This window comes from Alligator mississippiensis, chromosome 5 (genome assembly GCF_030867095.1).
Source record: "Alligator mississippiensis isolate rAllMis1 chromosome 5, rAllMis1, whole genome shotgun sequence".
Lineage (NCBI taxonomy): Eukaryota > Metazoa > Chordata > Crocodylia > Alligatoridae > Alligator > Alligator mississippiensis.
Window position 1 is genome coordinate 50,327,342 of NC_081828.1, and position 25,146 is coordinate 50,352,487.

At 45.3% G+C, this 25,146-nt stretch overlaps 1 protein-coding gene across 7 annotated transcripts in view; it reads right to left on the reverse strand.

The window, feature by feature from the left end:
* Nucleotides 1-1,080: 1,080 nt before the first annotated feature.
* SEC16B (SEC16 homolog B, endoplasmic reticulum export factor) overlaps nt 1,081-25,146 on the reverse strand; it is a 53,357-nt gene continuing 29,291 nt past the window's right edge. For 4 of the 7 annotated variants that reach the window (XM_014596062.3, XM_019500311.2, XM_014596059.3 and 1 more), the window contains 10 exons: nt 23,112-23,225; nt 21,732-21,801; nt 11,918-12,205; nt 8,733-8,800; nt 7,675-7,824; nt 6,987-7,097; nt 4,666-4,771; nt 4,467-4,540; nt 3,867-3,962; nt 1,081-2,797 (listed from right to left, as the gene is read on the reverse strand). In XM_014596062.3, coding sequence (XP_014451548.1) covers nt 2,723-2,797; nt 3,867-3,962; nt 4,467-4,540; nt 4,666-4,771; nt 6,987-7,097; nt 7,675-7,824; nt 8,733-8,800; nt 11,918-12,205; nt 21,732-21,801; nt 23,112-23,225 — 1,152 coding nt within the window. In that variant the 3' untranslated portion in view covers nt 1,081-2,722. Of the gene's footprint in view, nt 2,798-3,866; nt 3,963-4,466; nt 4,541-4,665; nt 4,806-6,986; nt 7,098-7,674; nt 7,825-8,732; nt 8,801-11,917; nt 12,206-21,731; nt 21,802-23,111; nt 23,226-25,146 lie in introns of those variants that run through there. The other 3 variants (XM_019500310.2, XM_014596063.3, XM_019500312.2) reach the window with 3 other exon arrangements.

A 25,146-nucleotide genomic window follows, 5' to 3' on the forward strand; every position in this document is an offset into this window, starting at 1 on the left:
CTGCAAAGCGTAAACCAAACTTACTGGGACGGCAAAATACTTCTTCACTTAGCAGATTCTTCAAAACTCATTTACTATGGGGTTTCTAGCATCCTTGTTCAAAATCCTTGGTACTAGAAACTGTCCAAGGCCGGATATTGCCCTAGCTGGACCTCTACCCTCCTTCACTTTGGGATTTGCTCTTTCTAATATAGCTTTATTAGAAAAGGACCTAATCACTTCCTGCCATGCTTAACCCCTGCACTAGTCCACACCAGCTGGAGCCCTTGCCATACATAATTATAGCTGTGCAGTGAAAAACTGTCAAGGAGAGTCATGATCAAGGGTACTAGAAAAAGAGAACCCTTTTTATAATGGCTGTGCATGTAGTCATTAGGCCAGCTGCTATACTAACTTACACAAAGACAAGGTCTCCATGCTAACGAGCATAATCTGAGATACAGATCCTACAAGATTTATATACTTGCATAATAATTAAGCCTAAATTGCTTCACTGATGGTAATAGGGTGACTCACATGATTACAGGTAAGGGTAGGTGTAAGTGCAGGATAAAGAACAACTGCATATCTATTTTTTATCATTTGTGTGTCTGAAGGAGGAAGAATAGTCACATAATTTGACATTTTTGGCATAATTACTCAGGTCCATCCTTACATCCCTCTGCATCCCCTTCCCTCAGTCATGACACGCGGTTTCAAAAACCATGTAATCACCCTCACTGGCAGACTCTCTCTTAGCAGGCACAAAGTGTTCCGTCTGCCTGCCTTTCCCAATGTACGATTTGTAATGAGATGCCCTTATAATGAAATATCCCATAATAATACCCCCAAGATATTAGTGTCACATTTCATAAACTGCGGGACCTTCAGACTCCCACTGTTAAGTAATGTATCATTATTGTTATTTACATAAGTACCAGTGTAGTTTCTAATTTGTAAATTGCAAACATCATCCAAATGCACAGGTCCAGAACCTCCATATAAAGAGAAAAAGACAGATTACTGGGTATATAAATAGAGATTGGACCAACTTTATCATGGGAGATAATTGGACAGAAGTCAATAGAGTTTCACCAAGGGTGAATTTGAACCACAGTATTTTTATTCTTTAAAGCAGGTTTCCATGACAACCAGCCACTTAATTCAGATACATTCCATACAAACATTAATATCAGGGCTCATTGCCTAGATTGCTTACATCAAGAACCATGTAAATAATGGATATTTTGGTTTCCTGGCAGTTCTGAAAAATTATTTTAAATTTTTTCTTGCTGGTCAAGCTGAAAAAAAATTGTTAATGGCTCAAAAAAAATCGTTTTAGGACAAATGAAGCATTTTGATTTTCAGCTTTATTTCTATTTTTCCTTTTTTTATATATATATAAATGTGAAGGAAGTTTCAAACCAAAAGTAATTCTGAATCAGAAAACTGAAATGTTTTAGGGTTGAAACAAAACATATTTATTTTATTGTTCCTGTTTTATTGAAGAATCCAGTGCCACAACTTCACTGAATTTGTAAAACAGCTTGGTATCACTCAACACACATTTTTTGGCCAAAGTAAAGATTTAGACAAAAACCTTCACCCAGCTGAATTCAAATCCTTCCATATGGATTAGGGAAGAAAGATAGGGTGGGTGAGGGCCAAACTGATGCCATATCTTTGACTTAGATTGAGCTTGCCTAGCAGGCAGACAGGCAAATTGGCAGGTTTGAAAAACATTGGAGTTTATTTCAAAAACATTTAATACAAACACAGCATGTATGTCACTAGAGAGACAAGACAGATATGTCCTTTACCGTCAGAAATCATACACCAATTTGAAGGCATGACATCTTTGGATTCCCCAAAGTCACCACTGAATAGTTACAATGTTGAGTATTTTGTGGGAGAAGGAAGAACTCCCAGTGTCCATAGGCATTATTGTTATGTCCAGTATCACTCTGGTCAGGAAAGACAAACTGCTTTTTTAAAGACAAACAACCCTTCTCGTCCAGTTGACCCAGGGAGGCATTTGAATGCCACAGGCTGCTTCCACTGGAGGCTGTCTGTACTGTCCACACACTTCCAGTTCCTACCAGTCTGGGAGCAAGTGTGTAACCTGCACTCTGATGTCTTGCATGGCAGCTACAGAATGGCCATACAGTTGCTCATGTCATTATTGCCATTACATGTGCAATGGAAATTGGACACTGAAACAACTAAGTTATGTCACTTGTGTCCAGCTGCCTGCCCCCATAGGACTGTTCCCTGAAGTACAGATACCAGTGCATTGACCACTGAATACCGGTACGTAAGGCTCCACTGCACCTCTTGCAGAGGATCCCCCACTGTTGGAGATGTCATTGTTAGGCCACTGCTCCTGAAATCCAGCCTGAATTTTCTTTTGCTCATTTGTTCAGTATTATTATTCCACAGTGAGTGCTTGTGTTTTGCAGCTGGGAGAGTCTTTGTACAACCTCCCTCCATGACTCTCAACCTGGGCAATCACAACTAAAATGATGGATGCTCAGTCTCAGAAAAGAGAGAATCTAACCCCTTCCCGCCCCCACAACCTGTTCCATCTGCAAGGAGAAGCCTGTTCACTGGAACTACTTTTACAAAGCCCAAAAGAAGGAGCACAAGAGCAGGGAGCTAAGTACAAATGTTTCTATCCCCATGGCAAAGTCCCTTATGTCCTCTGCTGCATCAGAGGCTTTGGAGACAGCCCAAGGCTCACCCGTCATGGTAGGGTTGGGTAACATCGCTGTGAAAGCCGCTTTGGTTGGCTCAGTCCAGGGGATACAGCATTGAAGAGCTGGAAAGGACAGAAATATTAGGAGTGAGACAATAGTGTGGCTGACTGACAATGGATGGTGCACACAGTATTTTGGTAGGTAAATGAAGAGCCTTCTGCTCAGCGAGTCAGAAGCAGTTTGAAAACAGCCCAGTTCTACTTGCTTGATTGCACTGCTCTTGAATATGATGGATGGGCAGCACTGACTGAGGGCAGGTGCAGGGCGGACAAGGGCCCTGCTTGCTTTTCCCACAGAGCTCTGCTAGTGCAAATCAACCCCAGCCTGCAAAAACCTCTGCTATTCCAAAAGCAGACCCACATCCAGGTCCTTACCTGCCCACCCCACCTCACCTCACCTCACCTCACCCCATCCCAGCATTCTTCATGCCCCTTGGGCTTTTAAGGACCTTTAACTGTGTTCTTTATACACCCCCAGCTATCCCAGGACTAGGTTGGTATGATTACACCACCATGCCCCCAACACTCACAGGGAAAGACCACACTCCAGCCATTTTCACTTGTATGAGCCAGACCCAGAAGTGTGACAGTGAGCTTCTTTGGATATGCCCCCCGCCCAATCTCCCAGATCTTTGAGAAAGCAGTGTAGACTTATCCAGTGTCTCAGACAATTAGAGGGTCAATATTCTGAACCTACTGCATCTCTACCCTCCTGCAGCAGGCAGGAAGGCATTGCTGATGCACCTATCTTCAGCAAGCAAATGGTCCCTGACTCTAATGTGCATCAAAACTGAAGCTGAACAGAGAACTAAGGGGCCACAGCCAGCTTCCCATGCTCTGAAGCACCTGGTGGGTTTCAGCTATGGCACAAAAGCTGGCTGTCTGCCTGCCACCAAGACTAAAATGTTGTCTTTCCACCATGCCCAGAGTAGCTGCCTCCAGGACTCTACTGGGAAGGAGATAAACATATAGGGCATCTGTGCCCTTCCCTTGGGGGACTTAAGGTGTGACTTACCCTTAAGAGGATCCCAACCACCTAATACTAATGTTAATCCTAATCCTAGGAGTCCCTGTGTGGTGGTACCACTCCCAGATTCCCATTCTTGTGATAGAAAAGAAGAAACATCCATACCTGAGGGATGTGACCAGGATTGAAGAGTGGGACTGTGCCTTCTCCTGGAGGAGGAAGAAGACCACCTGGGCCAGACAGGGGGCCATATGAATCATTCTGAAGCAGAACACAGATAGAAACTAAGCAGGTGGCACCTGCTTTGGTGAGTAAAGAAGTCAAAGGAGCTTCCTTGGTTAATAGGTTCAGGTGCTGGTAATTGTAGGAAGATGCTGTTCAAGCCAGTTAGCTCCCCACTGCAGCATAAGAAAGGTGCTGTCTAATCTACTTCCTCCTTGTTTCCTCCCCCGCTCCAAAAACTCATAGAATCAGAGAATTATAAGGTTGAAAGGGACCTTGGGGAGCATTTGGTCCAACTCCCTACACAAATACAGAAATGCTATTCCTAGATCATCCCTGACAAATGCTTATCCAGCCTCTTCTTGAACACTTCCAATGAAGGAGATTCCACAACTTCCCCAGGCAGTCTATTCCTCAGCCTCACTGGTCTAACAGTAAAGAAGTGTTTCCTTCCCACCAAAACAATAGACAGAAGGACCAATATAGAAAGAAACAGTAATGTATCCACACACGTGCACACAGAGCCCACCCTTCTCTCCTCACCTGGCCACCAACTTCAGGAAAGGCTGCCAATTTTCTGCCATCAGGGCCCGTTGTGGCTGTTGGTTCATTACTAGCTGCAGAAATGAGGACAATTATAACATTTTCAGTCATTCTGGGTTTGTGTGACCAAAACATGCTTAAAAACAAAAGTATCCATTTCCAAGGGGCAGCCAGGGGCTGTGGCTTCAGCTGTGTTTACCTGAGCTTCTGAAGACAGGTGCAGAACCACTAGCAGGAGCATGAGATGAAGGGCTTGTTCCAGCAGTGGGAGTAGCACACAGTGGTGAGGATGACAAAGTCTGCTCCTGAGGAAGCACATGCCAATTTAGGAGGAAGAAACTGTGCATGAAGAGAAGGAAACTGCATCTAATCCTGAGTTCAGGCCATGGACAGTACAGATTCATGGTGCTCTGCTTTCATATATCCTAGCACATCACAACAGGGATTAAAGGTTCATGATCTATTTAGTAACCTATGACAGGAAATTCAGATCCAAAGACAGGCAACTGCTGGGTGCTGCTGAGCAACAATTTGGCAGCTGTAATGAGATAAGTTAACCCACACTGCTAGCAAACCTTGAATGTTGTATTGAGCTACATCATCTACCCTGCGATCCTTGCAGATCTCCCAAGCTAAGCAGGAAAAGCTCACAAGAGGCTGAGGCCACTCCAAGAAGTAGTGGAGGTAAGTCAATGGTTGGTGCTCTTCCCTTAGCATTCATACTGAACAAGTATCCCAGTGTGATGCTGAGGGGTGCTGTACCGCAGGAGCTGCTGCCTATTGCCTGACATGTAGCACTGTATTCTTGGTTTCTTGTGGTTACTTAAAAAGTGGCCACAATTTGCATAGTGAGAAGGAGCAACACCTCCTGCATCCTGCATAAAGGCCTAAGCCAGTCCCTGTTCATTTTTAGGATAGAACTTTAATGGAGAGGTAGACCCCTGCACCTCTGACTACTCAGAGGTTTCCTGAATTTGTGTGTCAAGAGCTCAGTGCTGGCCACTGTCAGATGTAGGTACACACACACACAAAAACACACACACAGGGGAGGGTGTGGTTAGGAGTGCATACTGCCTGCCTCCTCCTGTTTCTCCTGCAATTCCAATTAGGGATGTTATCCTTCATTTCAGCCCCCAAAAACTGTCCAAGCGTTGCTGTTTGCTGCTAACAGCTGCTGCTTTCCACTTCAGCAGAGGGCAAGTAATCCCCACAGAGCATGCAGGGGGCTTTGAGAGCCTTCTGCATGAAAGTTGCTTTATAAATATATAATTATTATTCATAAGAATTGCTTCCAGACTGAGACTTCAAGCTCACAGGTTCTACCCTACTTATATCTGTATATCCCTGTGTACAGCGGCATGTAATAAACAGACTGACAAACTGGGAACAGCTGAGAGGATGTGAGAAGGAGAATGAGATATTGAGATGATGGATGAGGATGAACACAGTGTCAGGTCTATCAACTCTCCTCACTGGTAACCCTCCTCTGGTCAGGCCTGGACTATCTGTCCGCTGTGGTTTCTCCAGACATTGTAATTCTCCTTCCGTATATGATTCCTTGCCATCACCTAACTTGCATGCCCCATTACCACAGAGAACATCACAGGTCTGTCTCTGTCTAGCAATGACTCCTGTGCTATTCAGTCTTGGCATAGGAAGGGATTAGCCTGAACGGCATGGTGGTGAGACAGATTATACCAGGATGAGGCAGAAATTTGCAAAAGGGAACATAGTTATGAAAATGAGAGTTCGGGTAGGTAATAAGGGACCACAGGATAGGTAGTCATGCAGCCTTTGTGCAAATTTTGCACACCCACACATGTATACAGACCTCTGTCAATGCACCTCAGCTCTGACCCACAGTCCCCAAACTGGCAATTCCAGTCCTACAGGCCCAGACACAGCTCTGACCATGGTCCCCAAACCTGGCCTGCAGCACACCCCCCTGCATTCCCAGTGATGAGTAGCCACCCCCAAATCTATCAATACAGTGCTCCCCACTTCTGACCTGCTACTGCAATACTGGGACTTCCCACAGAGTTATGTCAAGATATCTCTATTGCTCTGGAGCGGTGGTTCTCAAACTTTTTAGACTCAAGACACTCTTATTAGTGTCAGGGCACTGCTCATTAGACTCAAGGCAGCCCTTTAGAAATGGCAGCTCCTAATTTTCACTTGTTTTTTGACTACAGAAAAATAATAGAGCCATCCTACCATTGCAAAGACCTCAAAAAGATCACAGCAGGTCAGAATGTTTTTAACACTATGGATTCCTATTTGAAATCTCTGGGTTTGTCTTGTGAATCATGTTTGCACACTTAACAATGCTAACATTGCATGGCACCCCCATGGCACCCTGAAAGCCTCTTAAGGCACCGCAGGGTGCTGCAGCACACTGGTTGAGAATCACTGCTCTAGAGGATCAAGGTAATGGGAAGAAGTCCCTTCTTGTGACTGAGCATGAGCGAGGAGACCATGTGCAGTTTCTGTAACAGAAAAGTGTACTTTTTATCTTGTTACCTGGGACTCCAGTGCAGTGGAGTCTGGGGCAGTTTCAGATTGATCTCTGGAAGAAGCCACATCCTTGTCAGGCTTGGATCGAAACCAGCTGAACCAGCCAAAGCCCGAACCCTGGGAAACACAGACTGTTATCCTCAATGGAGTAATTTATTAATGGGGATAAATTAAAAATGCAACAGCCTGAAAATTCAAAGGCAGGGAGTGGAGAAGGAGGGAACTGTGGAACCCAGCCTCAGTGGGCCCACATACCACAGCTTTCTGAGAGAAAGAAAGATTCATAAAAACCCAGCCTCTTCCCGCTGCTGGGAAGGGAAAGAAATCAAACCCTAAAACTCTGTATGGGCATAAAGGAGAGCAGAAAGGCTGAGAAGCCCCTAGTTCCTGACAAGTCACTGAGAAGAGAGCAGGGGCTTGACACAGTGTTTAGGGACAGCAGTGACAGAGAAGAAGCCAGGCTGCCCAAGTGCACTGACTACAGCTCTCCCAGTCATACAGCCACTTAAGACCTGCTGATGCTTCCGAGTGAAAGGACACATGGGGCCTGACTCATCTCTCCCTCCCCCAGTGGGGTATATCAGGACAGACCCAATAGAAGCCGGTGGAGTCCCTCTGCTGTGAGAGAGGAATCAGGCCTGCAGGCCTGGGTTTGGAGACAGCGCAGGATTCAACCCAGGCATGACTCAATCACCTTTGTCTCCTCTTGCTTTGCACCCTCTGTCGAGGACTGCTCTTTAGTGGCTCCCTCACCCGCTTGCCCCGGGAGTTGGTGGGCATCATCTTCCACAGAGACAGTCGAGCACTCTGAGACAGTTCGGATTCTTGCACGCGACATGCTCTGCTGTCAGAGATACAAAGCATAGATGCCATAAGGGAGGGAAAAGGGAAGTAGTACTGCTTTTGGATCAGCCATTCCAAGAGGCAGCAACCATCTTCTCAGCAAGAACCAAGCTCTTTGGGGCCCCTTTTCTTTCAGGCCATCCAAAATATGTTTGAGTCCCAGATTCTCTCCTGTGATAGAGAGATCTCAGGGAATGGGAGAGGGGGCTCATCAGAAGAACTGATTCTTGTGGGGTGCCAGCACCAGCACCAGCCCCAGCCCATCAACACAGATTTAGAGCACATCCCACCTCAGTGTGCAACACAAGCCTTTGGAAACCAGCCAGTTCCTCAGTGGTTAATGCCTCATTTCCATGGTTCAAGTGGTGTCAAGAACAAAGGAAGGCTTCTGGACACAGAGAGACTGGGATCAAACCACATGGGAGGAATCAGTCGCTACCCAGTGCACCTCTGCACTGCTGAAGCCTTCCCATTCTGCAACCTGCGCTCCTTGCTCAAGTGCCTGGCTAAGAAGCAGCTGAGGGAAGAAGGTCATGTTGGGAGTCAAAGCTGGGTTCAGGGAAGAGCCAAACAGTCCACGAATAACAGCAGCAAAAGTTAGCAGGCAGCACAGGCCAGTCATACTGTAGGATGGAGAGCTTTCCTGTGGTCACTGGACAGCTAGGGTAGGGAGGTACTACATTTGGCAGATAGGAGAGAGATGGGGGCAGAGGGGTGGAGGTGCTGTGCCGTCTCCTACTCTTCTTGAGTGAGAGGGTTGTGACTGGGTTTCAGAGAAGTTGTCCATATGAAGAGAAGAAATCACCCAGGCTCTGTACAGGGCTTTACCAAAAGGGGCTGTCCATCTGACCTCTCTGTCCACAGAGACATTTGGCTGCCCTCCTCCCTCCCCAACCACCAACTTCTTACCTGCTCTTCTGTAATGTTCTTCTGAACATCAAAGGGCAGAGAGTGTCCTTGTGGCTCCAATGCACCCACTAAGAGCAAAGAGAATATCATTCAAGATTCATCCTGGGAGAGAATATTCTTCAGGGAAAACCTTGTCTCATGTATAGAGGCATTTTAATTCTACTATCACTGTATAATCTAGGAATCTGTTCGGGTGGCCTATTAACTGCAAGATGCTTCCATTTGCATTATGGGCCAGATCAATTTAGGCACATACAAGTACTTCCTGTAAGAATCCAGGCATACAAACAGAGTCCATTTCAGCTCCCAAGACACAACTGGGGCATATTCCAGCCCGACATAGAAAGCTGCTGCTTCTCCTCTCCTATTCCAAAAGCTTAAATAAAGAGAAGGATCTGTTCCCTCCTCCAGTGCAAGTGAGGTAGAAAGCAGAAGGAGTCCTGCATTGGTGAACAGGGGCTACACTCTACTGTTTTTACACCTCTGCAACCGCAGGATGAATGGCTAAACATCCGTTTCTCTTAACCCCAAGAATTCAGCCCTATCCCTCTTTGAATTTCCATCAAGGAGGAAGAGAACTCTCTCACCTCCAGCAATGAAGGCAATGAGGAGGTACAGGTGATCCTGAGGGAAAGATATTGCCCCTACTGTTTAACCATGACCTGTTCTTTTCATTCACTTCACATCATAGAAGTGGAGTCACTTCATAGATAGTAAGGCCAAAAGAGACCATCGGGTCCAGCCCCCCGCACCAAGCAGGGAAGACAACCGGGGGTCAGGTGACCCCAGCAAGGTGACTATCTAGTCTCCTGTTTTCCAGGGTAGGCAATCGCACCATCTCTGGAGGGAGCTTATTCCACAGCTTATTCCACACAGGGTGTCTGGACACCCTGACTGTGAAAAAGTTTTTCCTAATGTTGAGCCTGAATTGATCTTCCAGGAGTTTGTGGCCATTACTCCTGGTTTTCCCCTCAGGTGCCCTGGTGAACAGTTACTCACCAAGCCCTTGATGTACTTCCTTAGTGTAGCAGTAAGCTACCAGGTCCCCTCTCAGCCTTCTTTTGTTCAGGCTGAAGAATCCCAGATCCCACAGCCTTTCCTCGTATGGCTTGCCTTTTAAGACTCTAATCGTACGGGTGGCTCTTCTTTGGACTCTCTCAGGCTTGTCCATATCCTTGTTAAAAAAGTGGTGCCCAGAACTGGACACAGTACTCCAGCTGCGGTCTTACCAGTGCTGAGTACAGCGGAAGAATCACCTCCTTGGCTTTGCTGGAGATGCATCAATTGATGCATGCCAGAGTATTATTTACCCTACCAGCTACATCATCGCAGTGCTGGCTCATATTCATACTGTGATCTATTATTCACCTTTCTGCTCTCCCTTAGTATTACATACCAGGTCCTGCAAAAATTAGAACTAAGGTATTAGAACAAGCTTGTCCAACATACGGCCCGCAGCCCGCCATGCAGCCCACCAAGGCATTTTCTGTGGCCCGCAGTGCTGCGACGGGAAACAAAGGTAAACACGGTTTACTTTCGTTCCCGCCCCTTGTCCCTCCCCCAGCCCCTCAGCAGCTTCCTAATGGCTGCTGAAGGGCTGGGGAAGGGACAAGGTTCCCACACGTACCACGTCAGCTTGACATTGCAGACGTGGTGCATGTGGGAAGAGGAGTGCAGACCCGACCCGCCTCCTCCCGTCCCCAGCACCATGTGGGGAAGCCACTGCTTCCCGGCCCAAACAACTCACTGCTCCCTGCCCGCAGGCGAGAGGCAGCCCAGGTTGGCCGCCCGGCCCCGGGTCGCTGGCGGAGGCGGAGCAGCGCAGGCAGGTGCCTCCTCCCACTGGGCTGTCGGCATTGGCCGCGCCGTGCGGGGCGGCTCTGGGTTCAGGCAGAGCCGGCGCTCACTGCACCCCAAGGTGCCGCCTAGCCCCGGCCGCTTCCAGCCCAGCGTGACGCAGTGATGCGGACCCGTGGAGGCGGCGCAGTGGCCAGGCTCACCCTCATCGTCTGCCTCTGCCGCCTCCTGCCCAGCCGGGGCACCACAGGTAGGGCCGGGCCGGGCCGGGGCTGGGCAGGAAGATGGCGCCTCCCCCTGTGCCGAGCGGATGACTGTGGGCTCCCAGCACCTGTGTGTGTGTGGGGCGTTCCTGCCTTTCACAAGGGAGACTCTTTGCTGGTTTTGGTTGCAAAAGGGAAAATGGGGGCAGAGCAGTTATAGTGTCTTGCTGCATTTGAAAGAGGCAAGTATAAGTCCTGCTTTCTACTTGTGCTAGAAGCTGCCTCCTTTTTGCCCTCAGCTGTATTTGGGAACTGAGTCATTGATTCTGGGCAGTCCAAGGTGATCCAACATACTGCCACATGGCTCCCTGTGTGCTTTTCAGAAAGAAGCTTGTGTGCCCTAACTTTGCTGTCCCCCTGTGCTAGTAGGGAAACTTGTGTCTCCTGCATGACCACACAAGTGTTTGGTATTATTTCTTTGTTGCTTTTTATATTGTTTTTATTTTGGATTTTAAACCACATTTCCAGACCCATTTCATTGTCACTTCCTGCAGCTTCATTGGTGTCAAAGGTCACATGACATCACTTCCTGATGTGATACCATTTCCTGTGAGGTCTTTGAATATGGCTCACCAGCCCATTGGGTGATAAAAAGTTGGCCCCACATTCAAAAAGGTTGGACACCCCTGTAATAGAATTTATCAACCCTCCTTGATAAGACATAGTCCAGAAATGACAAACCTAGGGGAATTTATTCAGAAGTTGCCAGATTAATATGTTGCCAGAGTATGGATTACAGGAAAACAAAATCAATCCCCTGGGAGTTCAATGTCATCAATGAACCCTGACAATTCACACAGATAAAAGTAGCAAGCCCCCAGGAGAAAAGAAACATAAGAAATCCCCATGGGAAATCTCATGGAAGCAGTTATGGGTTGCTTACAGGAGATTTTGGAGAGAAACCACTAAAAGTATTGATCAGACATGCCTCCAGCCCATTTATTCTAGGTACAGAATGTACAACAGGCTTGAACCCCCTACTCCCCAAGTTCAGAGACTGAACATTCCAGATCCATCTTTCAAATGAAGTGAACTGTCCTATACTTATCCCATAGATAATTAGTTTCCCATCTCTCCTCCCAAGAACTAGTGCAGATAGTTCCAGCATAGCACAGGTGTGCTTACCTGGTGTCTGGCCCACCTCTGGGGAATGGTCACTTGCAGTTCCTCCTAGAAAGACATCTGCCCGTGGGCTGACCACTGTTGGATAGCTTTCTTGCCCAGCACCAGATAGCACTGATGTTATGGCTTGCTCATACCCATCCACCGCAGAATGCATGCCAGACTGCAAGGACACATATTCCTGTAGAACTGGCTCATACTGGCTTGTTCCCTCTGAGTGGTTATTCAGTTGCTGTCTTAGGTCATGCTGGTAACCTTGGTTTTGTGTGAACTCATAATGAAGATCTTTATCTGGAAAATAAATCCCAGGAATTGATTCAGGTATTTAGTTTTATTGAACTATTCAAGCTTATGTGATTTCCTTTATTGTCACTATGCAGAAGCAGGGAGGCTGAGATACATGGCAAGAAGAAACACAAAAAGCAAAGGTGTGGGCAAGAGGTGGGTACAAGAGAGGTAGAAGGTGCTGGTGAGAGATAGGAAGGAAAATCTTTGAGTATATGCTGCAGGGTGCAGGTATAGCTCAGAATGGAGGTGCCACCGGGGTAGAGACACCGAAGTAACCAAGAGAGACAACAGGAGTCTTCAGAAGTTCAGAGAGCCCCAGGGCTTCCTGCTCTCTCTGCCCCTCCTACTTACTTACACAGAAGGAATAACATTCACTGACAGCTCTGTAGCTTCCTAGGTGTATCTGTTAAAACTGCAGGCCTCACCCTTGCTCCATGAGTATGCCAAGCAGGTCAGTAATAGAAGACATCACCAGCAAGCCACTGAGCCAGCACTCAGCCATAACTCAGTAGAACCCAGACCAGAGATAGATAGGATCTCCTTCCTGGGGCGTAAGGCTCCTCTCCAACAGTGAAAGTGCAAGTAGCTCCCACATAAGCTCATACTGCTTATTCTATGCTATTATATTCTAGCTTGGATATTACCTTTATCAGCATTGTACCTGTGCAGTTTTCAGGGATGCACTGAGCAATGTGACTAACATGTTTGTTCTCTCATTCACTTCCCAGAAAGAAAAGCACGTGCAGTAAAATGTGTTGTTTTAGTAGGGTTTGTTTGTTGTTGTTATCTTAGAGGAGTTTGGGAGGCAGTATTTTTTTGTTGTTTTGTTTCTTAATGAACATGCATGTTGCTCTGTATCTATGTTAGTGAAAGCAAGATCAGAAAAACGCAGTTTTCACTCAGAGGAGGTGGCGGCAGGATCTGTAATGGTCCTTGGTCCTTGGGGGAGTTCATCCCGCCATCTTGAATCATGAAACTACTGTCTCTTTCATGGAGCTTCTTACTGTAAGGAGTTCTATTCTGCCAAAGAAGCACAGCTGATGACAATGATCTCCATCCAAGAGCTACAGGTCATCTTTTACATACCCTTATCTCAAGCCATGGAGAATATGAAGAAAAGGCAACCAGGAAAGCCAGCAAATAAAAAACAGTAAACAATGGAGTTTGCATAGGACTTTCCCTTGGTGAGAAAAGTGTGAGCCTTTGTTCCTCTAGAGAAAATTAATTTGTTTGCTGGTCTACCCATTGCTTGGTGGCATTTTGTAGTTTAAGGAGTCTGGAAAGATGTGGGTAGTGGGGTCCCCCAACGCTCAGTCATTGGGCCGGTTCTGTTCAATATCATCATCAGTGACCTGGATGAGGACGTGGAAAGCACTCTGTCCAAATTCGCAGATGACATCAAACTATGGGATGAAGTAAACACACTGATGGGAAGAAACCGAATCCAGGCAGACCCAGACAGGTTAGAGAAGTGGGCAGAGAACAATAGGATGCAGTTCAACAAGGACAAGTGCAAGGTGCTTCTCCTGGGGAGAGGGAATCACCAGCACACCTATAGGCTGGGGGAGGACCTTCTCAGTAGCACAGCAGTGGAAAGAGATCTTGGAGTTGTTGTCGACTCCAAGATGAACATGAGTCGTCAATGTGACAAAGTAATTAGCAGAGCTAACCGCACTTTGTCATGCATTAGCAGGTGCATCACAAACAGGTCCAAGGAGGTGATGCTTCCCCTCTATGCAGCACTGGTCAGGCTGCAGCTGAAGTACTGTGACCAATTCTGGGCGCTGCAATTCAAAACAGATGTGAACAACCTTAAGAGGGTCCAGAGGAGGGCCACTCATATGGTTAGAGGCCTGCAGGGAAGGCCCTATGAGAAAAGGCTGAGGGGGGATTTTGTGGCAGTATTTAAATTCACTTGGGGGGGACACAGCAGGGAAAAGGAGAGACTCTATTTACCAGGGCATCCCTTGAAATAACCAGGAACAACGGCCATATGCTGATAGAGAGTAGATTGAAGTTGGGCATCAGAAATAATTTCTTCATGGTCAGGGTTGCCAGAATCTGGAATGGGCTTCCCAGGGAGGTGGTGCTCTCCCCTACTTTGGGGGTCTTCAATAAGAGACTGGACAAGCACCTAACTGGGGTCACATGACACCAGCATTTTTTCCTGCCACTGGCAAGGGGGCAGACTCCATGATCCATTGAGGTCCCTTCTGACCCTAGCATCTATGAGTCCTTTCTAGGGCTGAGTGTTGCAGGTAGTACAGATGCCTCACAGCTGACATGTAAGGTAGGTTCTTTGGCATTGATCACTGCTGGCAGATAATTCCTGTTGAATTTAAACAAGAGGCAGTGGAGGGTACTCAAGAACAAAGGAGATAAGTGAGAGGATTGGATGAAAGAGCTAGAAGACGTACATTATATATGAGTATGTACCTGATGGAAGTCATTTGTGAAAGAAGAGTCAGCTGATAGTGTTTGGAAAAGAAAAGAGGCCTGAAGATCATAATGAATCTTAGACAAAGAACTGAACACATGATATAGAAGAGAAGAGGATTGATGGTATGGACAGCTCAAGATCTGCCACTCTAGATACTAGATACCCAAACAAGAGGACCCAGAGGGCAGACTGCTAGATAAGGATGATCCATGAAAGTTTATGACCTCAAGGACAAGGCAGCGGAGGAGACACACAGGGGGAAAAAAAGACCTAAGGAACTGGTTGTCTGAAATGGAGAATAAGCAGAAGAAACAAGTAATTTACATGAGATGTGATGGCAAGAAGTAAGAGAAAGGCAGATAGTATCACAAAACGAGAAGAAGAGATAAAGGAGATGGCCAGCAACTGGAGTCCAAGGAGGAGAAAAGACAAAATACAGGAGACAGTGACAGAGAAAAGGGGCAGATCTGTATGCTTAGGGACTCCTCATTAAGAAGACTCAATAGTCCTGTCACCAGAGGGTTCCAGAGACCACAAAGAAGTGACATTGGTCAGGAACAAGAATACAATATGTGGACCTGAAAATGACAAGGATCCTGTTGGGCATGGCTTAAGATCCACTGTTCATCCTTCTCATCACAACATACAACGTGGCTGAATTCCAGCGGGGATTCGGCAAAGGAGAGGTGCACCAGGCTGGGGAAGACACTCAAAGAGCAGAGGTTCAGGTGACATCTAGTGGAATTCCTCAGCTCCCCAGATAAGAAGGAAAGAACGAGGATCAGCAGATGGCCCAGAGCTTGGTGCTCTAAGGAATGTTTTGGTATGCTCAACCTCTAAGAGCTATTGCTAGAAAGGGGACTTTTCTCAATGAATGGGCTCCATCTGAATAAATGAGGAATGCACCTTCTGGGATTAAGGGTGACATAAATGAGAAGAAGAGCTTTAAATTAAGACATACAAGTACTTTGTACCTGTGAAGACACAACATAAATGTGCTAACACTTATTCCTCAGAACAACGCTGTGTATATCTGAGTTAATTGTGGGTCATCCAAGTTAACTGTGCGTCATTCCAGCGACAGGCCTGCTGGACAGTGTGTGCTCTTCTTCGTCACCTACTAGCAGAGGGGCAGCAAATACAGCTTGGAAGAGCAATGTGTGTAAATGGCTGAGCCACTTGTGTTTTGATCTGCATTAAAAAAGATAATCAGGACTGCCTCCAGTGAGATATCTGTTTATGGCCACAGGTAACAGAGTCAGAGAAAAAAAAAATGCCTATTGTGGCTGGGAATTTGTGGGGGCAGAGGAAGGGGATCAGCACGAAACAACTGAAATGTTTGTACATGAGGAGTATCACCAACAAAATGGAGAAAATTAAACTGCTGGTGTAGGAACCGACATTGTATATTACAAGTGACAACAGAAATAGGATGGAATAGCAATCATGACTAGGACACAGGTATTAAAAGGTATGTGCTGTCTGGAAAAGACAGAAATACTTGTAAATGTGCTGGGGATAGCAGTAAACATTAATGATGTGATAGACTGTAAAGAAATAAGAAAGGATAGCATGGGTAAAACAGAATCTCTTGAGGTCAAAATCAATTTGGGGAAATAAGGTAAAAGAGGCTCAACTAGGGTAATACTGGAAGTCTGCTATAGATCCTCAGGGTCAGATTAGAATATGGATAGAGACCTTTGTAATGTTGTTAGAGAGAAATACCACTGGGCACTGTATCATTATGGGCGATATTAACTTTCCAGATACAGATTGCAGAAAAATGTCATTAGCAATAGTACGACCCAGTCATTTCTGGATATGATAGTTGACAGATTTCTTTATGAACTAGTCACTGAACCAAAAAGGTGATGTTATTTTAAAGTTGTTTTTGACAGCCAATGAGGATATTATAGAAGAACTGATAGTAGAAAAATAACCTTGGCTTGAGTGAGCATATGCTGATTTGGTTAAAATTAAATTAAATGATAAAAAGAAGTGGGTCTATAATTGAGGTTCTCAATTTCAAAAGGACATCTTGATGAACTAAGGAAACCAGTTAGCGAAGTCAGCTGAACTGAGAAGTTCATGGACATGAATATGGAGAGGGCTTAGACTTTCTATAAGTCAAAGGTTCTTATGCCATCAAAAACCTGTACAGTATTGTAACTGAGAGCTAAAAATCGTAAGGAAGGGTTCTAGCCTAACTGAATGAATATTCACCTCAGGAAGTATAATAGAAGCAAGCAGAAAGCCTACAAATAATGGAAAAAGGTCTGGTCAGCAAAGGCTTAAGTGTCAGGTAATGTAGAGATAAAGTAATAACTGCTAAAACACCAGCTGGATTGGACCTAACAAACAAAATTAAAACAAACAGAAAATGGTTCTTCAGCCATGTAAATAAAAAGAGAACTAGGATGGGCTGAAGTAGGGCTGCTAAGCAGTGGGGATGAGGTAGAGATGGGATAGGGGTCCAAAATGCCTCATTTTTCAGTAAGGACAAAAAAAACCCAATATTACACATTGACAATATTCATAGACAATAAGTTATATTAACCAAAGGGCAAAAGCTGGATGAGCTAACAGGAATGAGGGCATGGAAATATAAGTTACTACAAATGATAGGGGAGCACAACTCAGAGATGCCAAGATTCAGGGCAGCAAGCCTGCTAAAATGCCCCCAGCTGGCCCTGGTACAATAAGACTAGAGAATTGCAAACCTAGTAGTTATATTTAAGAGGAGATATAGAAGTGATTCAGGCAAGTACAGTTTGACTTCAGTAGTATGGAAGATTTAGAACAAATCTTGAATGAAAGAATGCTTACAGACATGAAAGTAAATAGAAAATGGCAAGAAAATGCAACACGGTTTACCCAAGAAAAAATCACATCAGAGGAACTTGAATCTGGTTAGCTTTGAATCTTTGATCAGATTTTCTACATTAAAAAAATCTGTTAGAAATCTGAAGTATCAAGCTAGAGGGAAGTTACCTCTGGAGTTCTTCAGGGGACAGTTGTGCAACAAATTTTATTTAATATTTTAATTAGTGGCAATAACACAAAAGCAGGAATGTGCTTAAAGAAATGTGCTGATAACATAAATTTAGGAGGTACTGTCAATACAAAATAAGAATTTCTACTAAAGGCTTGGAACTCATCAGCTGCAAACAACAGAGGAGAAAAACCCAGGTGAATGAGTTGATCCCTGGATGACTGTGATAAGACCATAGAAACAGTGAATGTGAGCCTAAGCTGTACTGGGTGAGATCTTTCCAGTAGAGTGAGGGAAATACTGATGCCATTGTATGAGATGCAGTTGAGAGCTCATCTTGAAATATGGTGTACAATTCTGTTTACACATGTTCAAGAAAGATAAACTGAAACTGGAACAGGTGTGGAGAAGGGCTATTAGGATGATCATGGCATGAAAAGTCTATTTTATGAGAGGAGGCTGAAAGACCTTGGCTTGCCTAGCAAACTAAAGGCTGAGAGGGAATGTAATAGCCTTCTATAAATACATGATGGAGGTAAAAACAAGGAAGCAAGACAAGCTATTTAAAACAAAGAAAAGTGGCACAAGAACAAATGAGTATAAACAGGACATAAGTAGATTTAGCTGGAAAATTAGATGAAGATTTCTAACAATAAAAGAGGTGAGATCCTGGAATAATAGTGGAGACAAAAATGCTAACCAGTTTTAGAATGGAGCTTGATCAGTGTATTAACAAGATTGTATAACATGATTGACTGTAAAAGAAGAGAACTGGAGGACCCTTCCAAGCCAACATTCCTGGGAAGGCCCAAGACCTTTGAATTCAGTTCAGTAAGTCCTGGGTAACCAGTGTAGGGAACAGAGGAACCGTCTAATGTACTTGCAGTAATCTGTCCAGCTAAGGCCATATGCTGCATTCTGTACCACATAGAGTTTCCTAAAATCTAACATCTTCATGCTTGGGTATACTCCATATTGGTGTGGTACAGTCAAACAGTAACAGAAGCAGGAATAACAGGGTGGATTGGAGTCACTTAGCAAACTGGCTGTTGTTGACATTTGAGACCATGCTGTTTCACCACTTCTGCTAATGGTTGATGTAGGCATTGAAAAGGACCAGAGAGAGAACAACTCCTTGTGAGATTCCATAAGTAAGGGTTTTAAATTTCAAGATACAGTTTCCAATTGTTGCCCATTGCAAATCCCCTCCAGGGAGTACTCAGTTCTTTTTAGTGCATTACCTGCAGTGCCTGCCACCTCTTTCTGGTAAGACATCAGTATCTCATGGTTACAAGTGTTGAATGCTGCAGAACTGCAGAAAGTTCCAGGATGAGAAGTATGACCATCTCTCCTCTGAGTATTGATAGAAGGAGATCATTCATCAGTGCCACTAGACATGGTTTTTCTGCCACGTGGCGGCCTGAATCCAGAGGGCACTGGGTCTAATATTCTAAGTATTAGTTATGATTGGATGTGCTTGTATTTGGCCCTTGGCTGGCTTCTCTGTAAGCTTGATAGGAATGGGAGGTTTGATACTGGGCAGTAGGAAACATCCCTTCTCTCAATGATGAGCTCATTATTTTGGTTACAACTGCCACTAGTTGGTTATGGCTCTTTCACAGTCCAATAAGGGCATGGGTCAGATTCACAAGTCTTGGATCCAGACTCCATCACAGTATCTAGAACTTCATGATAAAAGAATATGATGAATGCTGGGAAAGCAGGCAGGCTCTGGGTCACTGCTGGTACACAGCTTGCCGGTCTGTGACCACTTTCGGTCCACGGTTTGCCAGTCCTCAGGACAAAAAGGTTGGGAACCCCTGTTTTAGTGGACTTTAGGCTTTGTTGGAGTCCCTCTATCTTCGAGGTCAAACTGGGATCCTTTGTCTGTCTTGCGGCCTGATAACCAGAAAAAATCTGACCACTGCTTTAACGAGGTAATGGTTTATCCAAAACAGTGGCTGGGTTGTAACATCCTTAAATCTTGACATCCAGGCAACAGATCAGGTCCAGAATGCAACTAGCTGTATGGATTGACCACTGGTCCTAGGGAGACAAGTAAGAAGCTACATTTTGGGGGTTAGGGGTCTTGTAAATATGTGTTGAATCTCTCAAGATGACAGTCCTGGGGCATCATGAACATCATTGTCAAGACATCAGTGATTTCCTCTATGAATCCTGTAGTCCAGGGTCAGCAATCTACAGTCTGTAGAGCCATTGGGCCCAACCTGCAATGCCATGGGGCTCCAATGGCATTCAGTGGCAGACCTCTACACCCACATCACACTGCACTGCAGGCAGGGGGTTAGGAGCTTTGCCAATGTCATATTGTGGCCGGACAGTGGTGAGAAACAGCAGTGGCTGGCTCCTACAGCTGACCTGCCTCAGACCCAGACTGGGTCATTTCAATCCAGCAGTGGAAAATATTACCAACCATTGCTTTAGTCCTGTGGTGGTCTTCAAATTAGTTTAAGATCAGTCCATCTCTTTGACCCCACCTTAGGACTGGGGGATGAACTAGATCATGGGTGGCTCTAGGCTTTTGTAAGTTGGGGTGCAAAAGCAGCAACCTGTGCTTCTCTTCCCCCTCCCCCTCAACATACATATAAGAGCAGCATAAATGAACTTTTAAGTCCCTTGAGCAGGTAAAAATCTTCTCTCCTTTTCCCCTCCCCTCTATGCTCAGTGGAAGATTCCCTCCCCTTCCCCACCTGTCTACTACTGCCACTATCCCCAACTGACCTAGGGGTGGTGGGGTGGGAAATGCTAAGGAACTGTTCCTATCCTGCTCCAGTTGGGCTGCACATGGCTAGAGAGGGGCAGCAGTGCATGGGTTCCCCTTCTTCACACCTGGCAGTGAACACCCAGGAAACCAGGAAGGTTTGTTGATGCTGTCCCTGGCTGAGCCCAGATCTGCATGCAGCCTGGCTGCAGCAGGCAGGAATGCCTCTGGAGCTCCCCCATGCCTCTTTCATCAAGACAGCCAGAGAGAGAAGCAGTGGTAGGCAGGGAAGGGGCAAGGGAAGGGGAGAGAAGGGAAGTGCCACTCAGCATGGAGGGGAAAGAAGGAAGGATTCATACTTGCTTCAGGGATTTAAGAAAAAGTTCCTGGCTCCTGCTTCCAGCATGGTCAACTAAAAGAGGAGTGTGTTTGTGCCCCTGCGCCCCCTTGAATCTGCCCCTGGACTAGATGATTTCTTCAGGTCCCTTCCAGCCCTGCTTTCTATGATTCAGTATTTGCTTTGGCTCTGGTTTCTGTTGTCAGATGAATGAATCTGAATGAAGTTGTCTTACCTGGGGCATCACACTTGGATATGATGTTTGATGAGAAGAGGAGTGCAATGCCACCTGCTTTCTTGTCCTATTGGCTGCCAGCCAGTCCTGTGCTCTGACACCCCCCATGGGCCTCACAAAACATTAGTTCAGGCTATTTAAACAGCATTAACTAGGCACGTTTATTTTTGCAGATTCCAGTCTGTGCTGGAGGGATAATGCATCACCTGCAGCAGCTGTCCCCTGATTCCCCCACACACACTCTAGCCATGCCTTTTTATTCACTAGATTTGTTGGGCACAGAGATGGTTTGTGGAAGGAAGAGAGGCAGGTGAACAACTTGCACAGGTTCCTTTCTCCTTGCATAGGCCACCCATAGCAGCTTGTCTGTAGGATGTATGATTTTGCTCCCCTCTTCTACCCAGCAGCAGAAGGAAGTAGATTAGCCAATGGGTGTCATAAAAAAGGGGGCTGGGGAGAGAATTCAGTCCATTTCTTGAATACACTGAAAACACTTTTGCAAGAGTGAGTGTCCGCTAGTCTGGGAAAGTGACACAAGGAGGCAAGGAAGCCGTTTGCAGTGTATCCCTGGTAGAACCCCTTGTAAGTGGAATGTTTCCCCATGGGATTCATACTGTGTATTAATTCTATTTCTTCTGCAGAAATAATGGGAAAGGGGCAGCTGAGATATCCCCCCAGCTGAACAAGTAGGCAACAAAGTTGGGAGTCAGCCTTTTTCAACTGGTTCACAATATATATCAACATGGTCCTTGTTTGGAAAGCCTTCTCAGTATATACACAATGCACTGGTTCATTCTTTTTACCTGATGTTGATCTGTTGACCCTGGAAAACTCTGGCTGAGTGGATGTCAAATCAGGAAAGTCTCCCTCTACCTAAAATTATTCAAAAGGTGAATGTTACATAAGAAAAGGAAAACCTGGCGTGTTGGGAACTGGGAAGACAAGCTTTGTCACCATGGTGATAATCATGATAATAGAGCTATCACCAAAGGAAAAGCCATGTGGACCCTGCATGTCACAGCCGTGCTCTGGATGGCAATCTCTGCTGTGTTTCCACTCTTCCATTCTCCAGCTGTTTGTCAGATGCCAGTAATATAGTCCAAATCACTCATAAAGAGGGTGTAGTGACTACATTGACCATGACATTCATACACACCAATACTATTCATGCACTCCAAGATAAGAAAGTGACCAAAGAGATGCAGTGACTTATGGGATGTTCTTTACCTATTAAGGGACATGAATAACTCCACTCAACTTAATGGGAATTATCCAGAACCCATGGAACATAAATCAGGCCCGAGACACTATCAACAGCTACTTCTATGGGAAGGCTGAAGCTGTTCAGAATACAGCTGTCCGATCTGAGTCTCTTCTCAGAATAGTGTATCTCCATTGACTTTAGGAAGGTAACAGCTGATTTACATACAACAGGGAGAGACCATCAAAGTATAACTGCTAGTTCTGTCAGAGTGGACAAGATAAAGAGACAGAGAATGGAGAAAAAAGACAATGGAGTCAAACATTAAAACTTAAGGGAATGTGCTAATGGGAAACGAAGCAGCTCAGAGCAGAAAGGGAAGAGAAGTTCTCTAGAGTATATGCACAAGGTAGAGGGCAGAGATCAGAAGAGACAAATACAAGTCCCCTTGGTACTCTCTTGATGGCATTCAGATGCTAGCACCTGCAATATCCTTATAGAAAGATAAACTTTTTCAGTTGGGACCATCCCAAATTCTCAAGTTCCTGCAGGCAAAACCTGGAGAAGTGCTCATAATCCAGCACAATGCTCATTGCCCCATAGTACCTAGACCTGGGAGCAGCTGCACATTGTACGTTCCCTTCCACTCCCGCTGACAGCTTGAGTATAAGAGGAAAGAGTTCACAATTTGAGCCATCAGGGAGTTTGCACCATGCCAAACATGTAAATTCCCAAGAAAGAAGAGGAAGGAGGAAGTCTTCCCAAACCCAGATAAAAGAAATCCCCTTGACACCTTCACGTCTTTGCAAAGAAGCACCTAAGATCTGGTATGTAGTGGAAGAAAGCATCTACAGATACTTCTGCAGATAGATCACACAACAGAGACTAAGCTTCCAGAATGCAGCCTGCTTTACCCATTCCAGAGGACTGCAGTAGACAGAAAACATGATGGAAAGACCCATCTGCTTGCCACCATTCTCACCTCCCACTGCTGTCTTTGAGCTCGGAGCTGGACAAGCCAGTCAGGTTCCAGGTCTTGCTCCTGATCAGGTCTCTCCAGGAGCAATGGGTCTGAGAACTTCAGTCGCTCAGCTAGCTGCATATTTTGGGGAAAGAAAGCAGAATGGAACAGGTGTCTTAATTCAGGATCCATAGAACGTAGAAAGTCCTAGCCGTTAATAAGCTGCTAGACACATAGGCCAGGAAAAGACTCAGGGAATGCTGTACTTCCTCATAATGATGATATAAAAATAACACTCGACACATATATAGCCGCTGTATTATTTCTATCATGTTACCATCAAGAGGCCCCAATCACAGATCAGGGCATTGCACAAACAAACAAACTTTTCAAAAGAGGATCTTAGAAGCATTTGATAAACACCACTGCTCTGAGGGAGGTAAGTGCTGTTATTCTCATTTTACCCATGGGCAAATCAAAGGCACAGATAAATTAATACAAGTCCCCAAAGCACTAGGAAAAGAACCCAGGCACCGTCCACACAGTAAAGTTACCATGCTCGCAGCAGTGCCTCCAGGCATGCTGCAGTAACCAAAAGCATCTGTGCAGCACTGCAGACAGTACTCATTAGCCCTCCTGAAAGACAAAGTTAGTTAGCCCATCCCCAGGCTCATTAGCCCAACCATCATGCTGCACAGACATGACTACACAAGTTCTGGTTTAGGGGACAGCTCACTCAGAGCAGCATAGCATGCTTGAGGGCTCAGCTACTGGGCATGGGAAATTTATCATACAGACATGGTGCCAGAGTCTCTGACTCCTAGCCCTGTGCTTCAATCCCATGATTATCCTTCCTCTTGGATGGGGACAGGCAATAATTTGAATAGATAAAACCTGGGACTCTGGAGTCATGTTTCTTCCTCTAGCCCTGGCATTGGTTCAATTCATGACCTAATCAGCACTTCTCTCTGAACACCCATTAGGTCAGTTAGCCTGCTGGGGAAGGGAATCAGATTGGCTGGACAAACTTTGGTCTTGAAAAAAATCAAGATTTGCTTCTTGCCACTTTATTATTGTCTAGGTGTTTATGCATTAATTAACATAGAGTGCAAACCCCAAAGAACTTACAGCCAAAAAATGTGAAGAACACAAATAGCCTACAAACAGGAACAGTTAACAGAAGGATGAGCTAAGAGAGATTACTGGCGCATGAACCAATTGAAATGCATTCAAGAAGTATGTATGTCCAGCTGCAGATCTTGCGGGAAACAGACATACAGTATGTTCATTCTAAACCAATGCCAAGGAAGAAGTTATAAGGATGATTGTTCCTTTCATCCAGCATTAATGATCAATACCTGGTTGTATATTGTCCATGGCTTCAAAAGAGAGGAAATCTTAATCAAACACTAATGTGTATAATAATTTGTAACACAGTCTAAAACATCAAAGACAACAGAGCAACTATAAATGCACTCATTTTTTTCAGATGGAAGTGTGTTCTCCAAGAAGACGTATAATCCCCAGCAGAACAGTGGAGCTGTTGGAGAGTAAATAGGTATTTTCAACAGGGGGATCTAGGTAAACTTTGCAATATTGCATAACTCAAAGGTCAGAGCTTTTGGGACGGGTGCCTGTTTCAGGCATGAATTAACTAGGTACCCTTTTTATTTCTTTTTTCTCTGTATTCTGGCATTGCCAATAAATGCTTCTTCTGCTTAATCTCAGAAAAATTAGACTGTGATTGTATTTCTGCCTTAGCTCTACTCACCAGAGCTTTTGAAGGAATTATAAATTCAGAGGCAAATAAATATTACAGCTTGTATATGGGCCAAGGGCAGTGCAAAGGCTGTGGGGGAGAGGAACTAATAGGTGCCCTGCTGTTATCTGTAACACCTGAGCCTTATCTATAAGCACAAAGGGAAGGTGATCTAATGGACAGTATACAGGGCTGGATTTTAGGAGACCTGGATTGTATTCCTGGTTCTGCAACTATCTCATTGGGTGACCTTGGGTAAGCCATTCCAATGCTTTGTGCCTCCCTCTCCCCCTCTCA